The sequence below is a fragment of the Tupaia chinensis genome, unplaced genomic scaffold (assembly GCF_000334495.1).
Source record: "Tupaia chinensis unplaced genomic scaffold, TupChi_1.0 Scaffold144982_1, whole genome shotgun sequence".
In the NCBI taxonomy this organism is placed as follows: domain Eukaryota; kingdom Metazoa; phylum Chordata; class Mammalia; order Scandentia; family Tupaiidae; genus Tupaia; species Tupaia belangeri.
Window position 1 is genome coordinate 1,164,256 of NW_006204841.1, and position 10,299 is coordinate 1,174,554.

At 47.9% G+C, this 10,299-nt stretch overlaps 1 protein-coding gene across 1 annotated transcript in view; it reads left to right on the forward strand.

The window, feature by feature from the left end:
* Positions 1-10,068, forward strand: part of ARL9 (ARF like GTPase 9) — a 17,624-nt gene extending 7,556 nt beyond the window's left edge. Inside the window, exons 4-5 of the mRNA XM_027767961.1 lie at positions 4,710-4,885; positions 9,768-10,068. Of these exons, the coding sequence (XP_027623762.1) occupies positions 4,710-4,885; positions 9,768-9,947 (356 nt within the window). The 3' untranslated portion in view covers positions 9,948-10,068. The remainder of the gene's footprint in view (positions 1-4,709; positions 4,886-9,767) is intronic.
* Positions 10,069-10,299: the final 231 nt, after the last annotated feature.

Here is a 10,299-nt window from a genome sequence, read left to right on the forward strand (position 1 = left end):
TCCACAGCTTTCTGATCAATCTTGCGCTGCTCTGAAATCTCGTATTTCTCCTTCTCTGTGTCGAAGATCTCACCTTCCTGGTGTCTGGGCTTCCGCAGTTTCTTTTTCTTGACGTTAGCATCGGTAAGGTGCTTTGGGATCTTTACTTTGCTAATACCAATTTTCGTGGAGGAGGCAATGACAAATTTCTGATGTGTTTTACGCAGTGGAACTCGATTGAGAACCAGCGGTCCAGTTACAAGGAGCAAGCCACTTCTCGGCTGCTTCAGAAAAACCACTCTCTATCCTCTGTGGCGTCCAGTGAGGACGATTGGAATGGTCCCAGGAGTGACGCTGGCTTGCAGCTTTCTCACATGCTCACTGGAGGGTTTTTTGCCGTGGTTTAGTAGCTTTCTAGGCACATCTTCAGTAGGATAATACCTAGGCATTTTGCGCAGTTTAACCACCCGGGTACCACCATTTTTGTCCCCACCAACTGGTTCTGTGATAGTCGCAAGAAACTTCTCCTTCTTTTTCTTTTCGATCCTGGATTTAGTGGCTGAGAATTTCCTCCTGTACACGGCCTTCCTGGAAGACATGGCAGACGGGAGTATCTGCTGATGTCCCGGACTAGGACGGGGTTTCGGCTGCAATGGGGCTTCCCCTTCTTGGGCTTTTTAGCCTTGGGGTCACCCTTTTTAACCTCGCCACTGGCATCAGCCTTCTTGGCTTCAGGTTTCTTCTCCTTAGTGTCCTGCTTTGCAGCTTTATCTCCTGCCATCTTGTATAGTGGGAAAGAGAGTGAGATTGCTTTTTTTGAGAGAGAGATTTTTGCTATAGGATGTGTGAGTTCGCCAAAGAGAGAAAGCAAGAAATACCTCCCAGGAAGAACGGCCATGCCACAATCCCTTCTCTTCCATTCTCCCCTCGGGATTTTGGGTACACAGGCACACACGCCCAGGTCCTGGACTCAAACCATGGTTGGCCATATGGGAGTCCAGCGACGTAACCATTACGCCATCTGCTGGTCCCAGTCTTTTAAAAAAATAATTATTTATTCAATGTCCTCAGCCACCTTGTTTTTCACTGCCCCCATGTGCGTCGGAACCTCCCTCCTGTCTTACTGATCTTACCACCGCCCCCTTTTTATTTTTGCTTTATCCCTTTGCTAACCTAAAACCTTTGGAGATCTCGGGGCCGGCAGGTGGTGTGGTGGTTAAGGACACCGGACTCCCACATAGCCAACCATGGTTCAAATCCTGGACCTGGTAGCTTGCTTTCTCATTGTCTTTCTTTCTCTCTCTCTATCTTGCTCTGTCCCTCTCTGGTCAAATTAAAATAAATAAATAAATTTAAAAAACAAAACCAAAACTCTTAGAGATCACATGCTTGGAATAAAATCCAAAGTTCCTGCCACAATCCACATGGCCCTCCATAAACTGCCTCCTCCTTGACCTTATCTTACTACCCTCCAGCCCTCCTATACTCCTCCTTCCCTGCTTGCTTGCTTGCTTGCTTGCTTTCTTTCTTTCTTTCTTTCTTTCTTTTAGGTTTTTGCCATAGAGTACGTGCGCTCACTGGAGAGAGACAGAGAGGGAAAGTGAGAAATCTGCCCTTCTCCCTCACCAGGGGCAACGACCACACCGAACTCTCTTCTCCATTCTCCTCTTGTGATTTTGGGCACACACACACACACGCACCTGGTGTGATTTTCAAGCCACTGGGTCTGGGACTTGAACTGCAGTGTCGGCCATATGGGAGTCCAGCGCCTTAACTACAATGTCACTTGCTGACCCATCTTTCCTCTTTCTTTTTTTAGCTTTAGAGAGATTATTTGCTATAGGGCACATGCAGTCTCCAGAGAGACAGAGAAAGACAGTGAGAGGGAAAATGAGAAATCACCTGCCCTGGGGAGGGGGGGAGAGCAGGGAGGCCACCCTGCAATCCCTTCTTCCCTCAGGATTTTGGCATGCATGCACTTGCCCCCAGCGTGAGTTTTAAGCCGTGATGTCTGGGATTTGAACCGCAGTCAGCCATGCAGGAGTCCAACACCTTAACCACTATGCCACCTGCTGCTCCCTCTTCCCTCTTTTTTAAGGGCCTTCTTGGGTGTGCCTTCTGTCAGAAGTACTTTCTGCTTCCTTTCCCCAGCCCTTCCCATGATGGCTTACCCCCTCCCCCTCAGGTTCAGGTATTCGCTTGAACAGTTGGACCACAGACCACATCGTTCTAAGTAGGATCCCCCCATTCCCTGTGTGCTTCCTCATAAAGTTTTAAGTAACAGTCACTATTTTACTTGTTTATGCTCCACCACGTAGACAGTAACTTTTGCCAAGCTTATCACTTTCAACAGAGCATGCCTGGTGACTGGCGAGAAGTACACAGTCAACCAAATGCATCAAGTACCAGTGACATACCAGCTTTTTGGTTCAGGCCTCAATATCTTTTTTTTTTTTTTTTGAGAGGTTTTCGCTATAGGGCGCGTGCGCTCTCCAGACAGACAGAGAGAGACAGAGAGACAGAACGCGAGAAATCACCCCCTAGGGGGGATGGTCACGCCGCAATCCCTTCTCCTCCATTCTTCTCTCAGGATCTTGGGCATGCATGCACATGCGCCCGGCGTGAGTTTTAAGCCACCGGGTCCAGGACGCAAACCGGGGTCGACTACGTGGGAGTCCAGCGACATAGCCATTATGCTAAGTGCTGGTTCCCAGGCCTCAATATCTGGAAGAAGAGTAGTCGTTTAAGTGTAAAGCTTAGAGTTTTAAAATATCTATCTGTAGATTTAACCATCAATCTAGATCAATTCTCATAATACACAGGGAGGGTTTTTTGTGCTTTTTTTTAAAGAGCTTTTTGCTATAGGACCTGTGTGCTTGCCAAAGAGACAGAGATGGAAAGTGAGAAATCACCCTCCAGGGGGATGGCCATGCTGCAATCCTTCTCGGGATTTTGGGCATGCACACACACATGCCCAGTGTGAGTTTTAGGCCGCCAGGTCTGGGATTTGAACCATGGTTGATTCCATGGGAATCCAGTGAGGTAACCATTACTCCATCAGCTGGCCCCATGACTTACTAACCTACTTGTTTGGGAATTTTTAAATGTGAACTTGTATTTGGAGAGGGGATTGAGGCGTGTCCATCCTCCCTCCAGGATGATTTCTCGCTTTCTGTCTCTGTCTCTCTGGCAAGCGCATGTGCCCAACAGCAAAAATCTCTCTAAAAAAATTAAACAATAGTAAGTCAGGATGAGTGAGAGTCAGGAGAAGCCGCTCACAGGAAATTTCAATCCCAGTTGTTTCACATAGTGGGATATTAAATAGAGGCTAGAAAATGGCTGTGTTTGGAACCAGCAGTTAGCGTAATGGCTATGTCGCTGAACTCCCATGTAGTCGAACACAGTTCGAGTCCTGGACCCGGTGGCTTAAACTCATGCCAGACACGTGTGTCTGAATGCCCAAGATCCCAAGAGGAGAATGGAGGAGAAGGGATTGTGGTGTGGCCATCCCCCCAGGGGGGTGATTTCTTGCTTTCTGTCTCTCTGTCTCTGTCTCTCTCTGTCTGACAAGCGCATGCGCCCTATAGCAAAAATCTCTCCAAAAAAAAAGAAAAAAGAAAAAAAGAAAATGGCTGTGTTTGAAATGTTAAAGTAAGAAAACGTGGATGTAAGAAAAGATGGCCGGGCCAGCAGGTGGCATAGTGGTGAAGGCACGGGATCCCACAGAGCTGTGAGGTTTGACACCACGGCTTGACAAACACTTCAGGTGTGTGTGTGTGTGTGTGTGTGCGTGTGTGTGTGCGTGTGTGCCCAAACTCCCGAGAGGAGAATGGAGAAGGGATTGTGGTGTGACCATCTCTCCTGGGTGGAAGGGCGGGAGGATGGTTTTCCACGTTCCCTCTCCCTCTCTGTCTCTCTGGAGAGTACCAGGTCCCATGCCACAGAATGTTATTCGTCTTTCCTCTCAAAAAAAAAAAAAAAAAAAAAAAAAAAATGTAGGAAAAAGAATGTAGGAAGCCAGGTTCCACGTGGCTGACCATGTTGTTTGAACCTTGGCCCCTGCGGCTTAAAAAACATGATAGGGTGCATATCCTGTATACCCAAAATCCCTCCAGGAGGGAGAAATGTAGAAGGTGTTGCAGCATGACCACACCGCACTGGGGGGCGGAGGGATGTTCTCTCTCTCTCTCTCTCTGTCTCTCTGCTGAAAGCACACATCCTGTGGGAAGAAAAGAAAATTTTTGTTAATTTTTTTAGGGCATGTACGCTTACCAGAGACGCAGAAGGAAAGAGAGAGGGGTAAAGCACCACCTCTTAATGGAGCGTGGTCATGGCGCAATCCCTCCTCCTCCATTTTCCATCCTCTGGAGATTTGGGGCACTCACACATGTACACCTGGGACGGTTTTCAAGCCTCTGGGGCTGGGATGCAAGCCACGCGGTCCACGTGGGATCCAGCTCCCTCACCCACTAGGCCGCCGGGCTGTCCCAGCACTGAGTGTGCTGTGCTGATCCTCTGTGGTTCCAGAACGCCTGAACTACTGTGAAGGTGGTCGTTCCCACCGCCCGGCTGTTTCCCAGTACCACCCCGGGCCACTCTCAGAACCAGACGCTCCAGCAGGCTGTCTGATCAGAACCCCGGCCTGGTGTCCAGAGTCACCGAGCTGTGCCTCGCCGACCCCTCAACCGGTGCGCCTGTGATCTGTGACTCCTTCTCTCTGTCCTCTGCAGTAGGCGGCAGCGAGCCCTTCCGTTCTTACTGGGAGATGTACCTGCCCCGAGGACTGCTGCTCGTCTTCGTGGTGGATTCCGCAGATCACGACCGACTGCCTGAAGCCAAGAAATACCTTCATCAGTTGATCGAAGCAAACCCCATCCTTCCCCTGGTTGTGTTTGCAAACAAGCAGGTAAAAATCTGTGGAACCGGAAGTAACACTCAGTAGCTTTATTGTCAATGCAAGAAATAGAAAGATCTTTTATTTATTTTTTTTGAGAGGTTTTTGCTATAGGTGCATGCACTCGCCAGAAAGACAGACAGAAACAGAGAGATAGAAAGCGAGAAATCACCTTCCAGGGAGGATGGCCATGCCGCATTCCCTTCTCCTCCATTCTCCTCTCGGGATCTTGGGCACGCACGCACACACGCCTGGTGTGATTTTCGAGCTGCTAGGTGGGACTTGAACTACAGCTGGCCATGTGGGATCCAGCTGCCTTAGCCTCCATGCCACCTGCTGGTCCTGAAATATTTACTTTTAACAGCTAGATATTCAATTGGATTTGTATTTATTTGTATTTATTGCGTCTCCTGGATTATAACTCTCCAAGAGTAGAGACTATTATTCAGCTCACGTCCCTTGTAACATATAAAATTCTAATATACTGTCCCTTGTAACTATAATATACTGCCTTGCACGGAGTAGGAATTGAAGAAATGTGTGTTGAATTTACTTCAATAAACCTACATTGATTGTTGAATTGAATTCAACAAAATATCTGAGTGCCTACCATGTATAAATAAATATTCTGTTTTAAATGAATGTGACTGGCTGACTGGGATTTATTTCATACATACATTGCAATGATTAAACAGGAGAATCAGCCAATGGCATAATGATTACGCCACTGGACTCCCATGTAGTCAACTGTGGTTCAAGTCCTAGACCCAGAGGCTTAAAACTCACACTGGACACATGTCTGTGAATGCCCAAAATCTGGAGAGGAGAATGGAGGAGAAGGGATTGCAGCATGGCCATCCCTGTGGGGGTGATTTCTCCACTTTCTGTCTTTCTGTCTGTCTCTCTGGCAAGTGTTCATGCTCTATTGCAAAAATCTCTCTTAAAAAGAAAAACTTACTGGACAGGGCCAGCCACGTGGAACAGTGATTAAGGTGGCTGGATCCTACATGGCCAACTGTGCAGCACGTAATAGAGGCAGTGGCTTGAAAAACATGCCGGGTTCATATGCTTGCATGCCCAAATCTGGGAGGAGCATGGAGGAAGGACTGCAGGGTGATCACCCACGCCCGGGGTCTTTCTCACATTCTCTGTCTCTGGTGAGCACACGCGTCCTAAAGCCAATGGAAAAAAAAAAAAACCTTTTTAAAAATGATTAAACATACTGGATTGGCTCTGTGGCAAAACAATAAGAAACTGTATTTCGCATGGTGACCTCTATTCAGATCCCTGGCTTGGTCAGCCTGAAACACCCGGGCATGGGTGCCGGTGCCCAGGATCTGACGGGCGGAGGCCTGGAGGGAGGGCACTGCCACGTGACAGACCCCGGGAGGGTGCTCATCTCGCTCTGTTGCTCGTACCTGTGTATACGCATGTGCTATCAGGAATAAATAAAATAATTATTCCAGAAGAAATAAACGTTCATAGAGAACTTGGAACCCTGCACACTCCGTGCCGGTGCTGGAAAAGGATACTTACTCTGTCTAAATGTGTCTTTTCCTTCATGGTTTGTATCTGATATCTTCACCGAACTGAAGAAACAGCCATTTGCTATCCGATTTAGAATGTTTCCTAGAGCTGAATGATGAAAGGTTTGGATGTTCTAGTGTTTTGTTTTGTTTTGTTTTGTTTAAAGAGATTTTTGCTACAGGGTGTGTGTGCTCCCTGGAAAGACAGAGAGAGACAGAGAGACAGAAAGCCAGAAACCACCCTCCAGGGGGGATGGTCACACTGCAATCCCTACTCCTCCCTTCTTCTTTCGGGATCTTGGGCACACATGCACATGCGCCCAGCGTGAGTTTAAGCCACCAGGTCCGGGACTTGAACCGCAGTTGACTACATGGGAGTCCAGCAACACAGCCATTACGCTAACTGCTGGCCCCTGGATATTCTAGTTTAAGATGAGTGTATCTTTGTATGTTCCTTGACTTAAATATTTAGGCTATGCTTTGCTTTTCTTCTTCTTATAAGTTTATTTATGTATCCTGTGAGTGAGAGGGACAGAGCAACGGCACCCTGATAGCACCCTGATGCTTCGATGCAGCCTGGCCTCAGCCAACCTGGATCACGGGCCATGCGTGCCCCATGTTCAGGAGGGTCTCTCAGGTTTGGATCCACCTCCCAGAGCACTGCATTGTACTGTGGGGCCACCGTCCATCCTCCTATCCTATGCTTCTAAATGACTCACTGCTCGGGTCCAGCAGGGGCATGGCAGTGAAGGCGCAGGACTCTCACATAGACAACTGTGGTCTGAGTCCTGGCCCTAGCGGCTTGCTTTCTCTACCTTCCCTCTCTCTTCCTCTCTGTCTCTCCAGTGAGCACATGTGCCCTATAGCAAATCGAAAAATACTACTACTAATAAATAAAATAAAATAATTCTTGGGACCAGCAGATGGTGTGATGGTTGCATTGCTAGATTCCCATGTGGCTGACTGCAGTTCAAATCCTGGACCTGGCAGCTTGAAACTCACGCCAGGCACATGTGTGTCCAAAATCCCAAGAGGAGAATGGAAAAAAAGGGGATTGTGGCATGGCCATCCTCCCAGGGGTGATTTCTCACTTTCTGTCTCTCTGTCTTTCTCTGTCTCTAAGGCAAGCACACACGCAAAAATCTCTTTACATAAATAAATAAATAAATCTTTAACCAAAAAAGTAAAAATAAATGACTCACTGCTTCAGATAACTATAGAGTTTTCAAAGTCTCCTCCTCTCTTCACTCGGGTTATAACCTCTATTAAGGTAGGATTATGCACATGTGAACTAAACCCCATACTATACCCGATCAGCTCTAGCACTCTTACCAGGACCTTTCCCTCCGGGCCTGTCTCTCCCCTCTTGGCCTCCTCTCGTCACCCCTTTCCTAACTTCCTTTCCTCCTCGTTTCCTATCTGTCTTCCTCTACACCCCAAAATCAGATCTAAATTTTTTTGTTCAATAGAAATAGCAAACATAAAAAGTGCTATAATCAGTATGGACAAAAAAATGTAATAAGTTAACTTTTTTTTTTTTTATTTGAGAGAGAGAGATTTTTGTTATAGGGCACATGTGTGCTCACCAGAGAGACAGAGTGAGAAATCATCCCCCAGTGGGGGTGGCCACACTGCATCTCCTTCTCCTTCATTCTCTTCTTGGGATTTTGGGCATGCACACACACGTGCCCTGCATGTTTTAAGCTGCCAGGTCCAGGACTCAAACCATGGTCAGACCATGTGGGAGTCCAGTAACGTAACCATTATGCCATCTGCTGGTTTCAAGTTTCCTCTTTTAAGCAAATAGGCTTATTTATGAGGTTATTTGTTACAGTAGTTACAGATTACATTAGTTGTAGAAGTTATAAGCACCAGTTAACCCTTAAGGAAAGAATGTAGTAACGTAAGATACAGGGTTAAAAAATTGTTTCTTGGGCCAGCAGATAGCATAGTGATTATGTTGCTGGACTCCTAAATGGTTGCCTGGGTTCTAGTCCCAGACCTAGTGGCTTGAAAATCACACTGGGCGTGTATGCATGTGTGCCCAAGATCCGAAGAGAATGGAGGGGAAGGGATTGTGGCGTGGCCATCCCCCTGGGGAGTGATTTCTCACTTTCCCTCTCACTGTGTCTGTCTCTCTGGTGAGCTCATATGCCCTAAGGCAAAAACCTGAAAAAAAAATTTTTTTTCACAATTATAGTATGTTAGCTTAGCTTCATTCTAGAAAATACTTTTTTTCTTGGGACCAGCAGTTGGTATAATGGCTATGTCGCTGGACTCCCACATAGTTGACCGCGGTTCGCGTCCCGGACCCGGTGGCTTAAACTCACGCCGGGGGCGTGTGCATGCGTGCCCAAGATCCTGAGAGGAGAAAGGAGAAGAAGGGATTGTGGCGTGGCCATCCCCCCTGGTGGATGATTTCTCGCTTTCTGTCTCTCTGTCTCTCTCTGTCTGTCTGGCGATCACACGCACTCTATAGCAAAAACCTCTCAAAAAAAATTACTTTTTTCTTAATATGCCAGAGTGGGTGTGTGCTCACCAGGGAGAGATAGAGAGACAGTTGAGAAAGCCCTCACCCTGGGAGATGGTCACGTTGCAGTCTCTTCTCCATTTCTCCCTCCTTTGGAGATTTTGGGCATGCCCAGACGAGCCAGGTATGTTTTTCACACTGCGGGGTCCAGGACTTGAACCGGGCTGCCAGTCATGTGGGATCCAGCCACCTTAACCACCACACACCAGCTGACCCCAGATTTTTTGCCTTAAAGCACATGCATGCACCAGAGAGACAGAGAGACAGAGAACGACAGAAAGCAAGAAATCACCCCCTAGTAGGGATGGCCATGCCACAATCCCTCCTCCACTCTCTTCCTGGGATTTTGGGCATGCACATACATGAGACTAGCATGAGTTTAAGTCACTGGATCCAGGACTCGAACAGCAGTGGACTATGTGGGAGTCCAGCAACGTAACCATTATGCCATCTGCTGGTCCCAGAAAATGCGCTTTTTTTAAAAAAACTTATTTAATTCTGTTTGTTATTATTATTTTAATCTGACTAGAAACAGAGAGAGAGCGAGAGAAAGTGAGAAAGCAAGCCACCAGGTCCAGGACCTGAATCACAGTCGGCCATATGGGAGTCCGGCACCGTAACCACCATGCCACCAGTCGGCCCTGAAAATGCTTTGATTATTCATAAATGCTGGAATAATGTTGATAAAAACATATTCAAACAACCAGAGGGGTCACAGGAATGGGGTCATCTGTCCTAAACGGCGGAGTCACTGAGGACCGTCAACAGGAGTGAGAAGGTGTCTATCTGAATGGCAAGCTAACCCCTTTTTCCTGTCCTTTCTCTGTTCTGGATGCAGGATCTGGAAGCAGCCTATCACATCACAGATATCCACGAAGCGCTGGCACTATCCGAGGTGGGGAATGACAGGAAGATGTTCTTGTTTGGGACCCAAGTGACAGAGACTGGCTCGGAGATTCCGTCCATCATGCAAGACGCCAAAGATCTGATCGCCCAGCTGGCGGCAGAGGCGCAGTGACGGGCGAGGCCACCGCGGCTCCGGGTCTGACTGCCACCAGGCCGGCTTGCAGCCACAGGTTTCCACTTGCAGTAAAAAGGAAGCCATTTCCTACTTCTCAATGCATAGCATATGCACAGAGTCACGCCTGTTCCTCCGGAGCGTCTCCGTGGGCCAACTGGTGGCACAGTGGTTAAGGCGCTGGAGCCCACATGGCCGATGCGTGGTCTCGGACTCGGCATCTTGAAAGGCACGCCAGGCATCTGTGCGTGTGTGCATGTGTGTATGTATGTGTGTGTGTGCATGCAAGATTCCAAAGGAGAGTGGAGGAGAGGGTATTGCATCATGGCAGTCCCTCCTGTGGGAGAGGGTG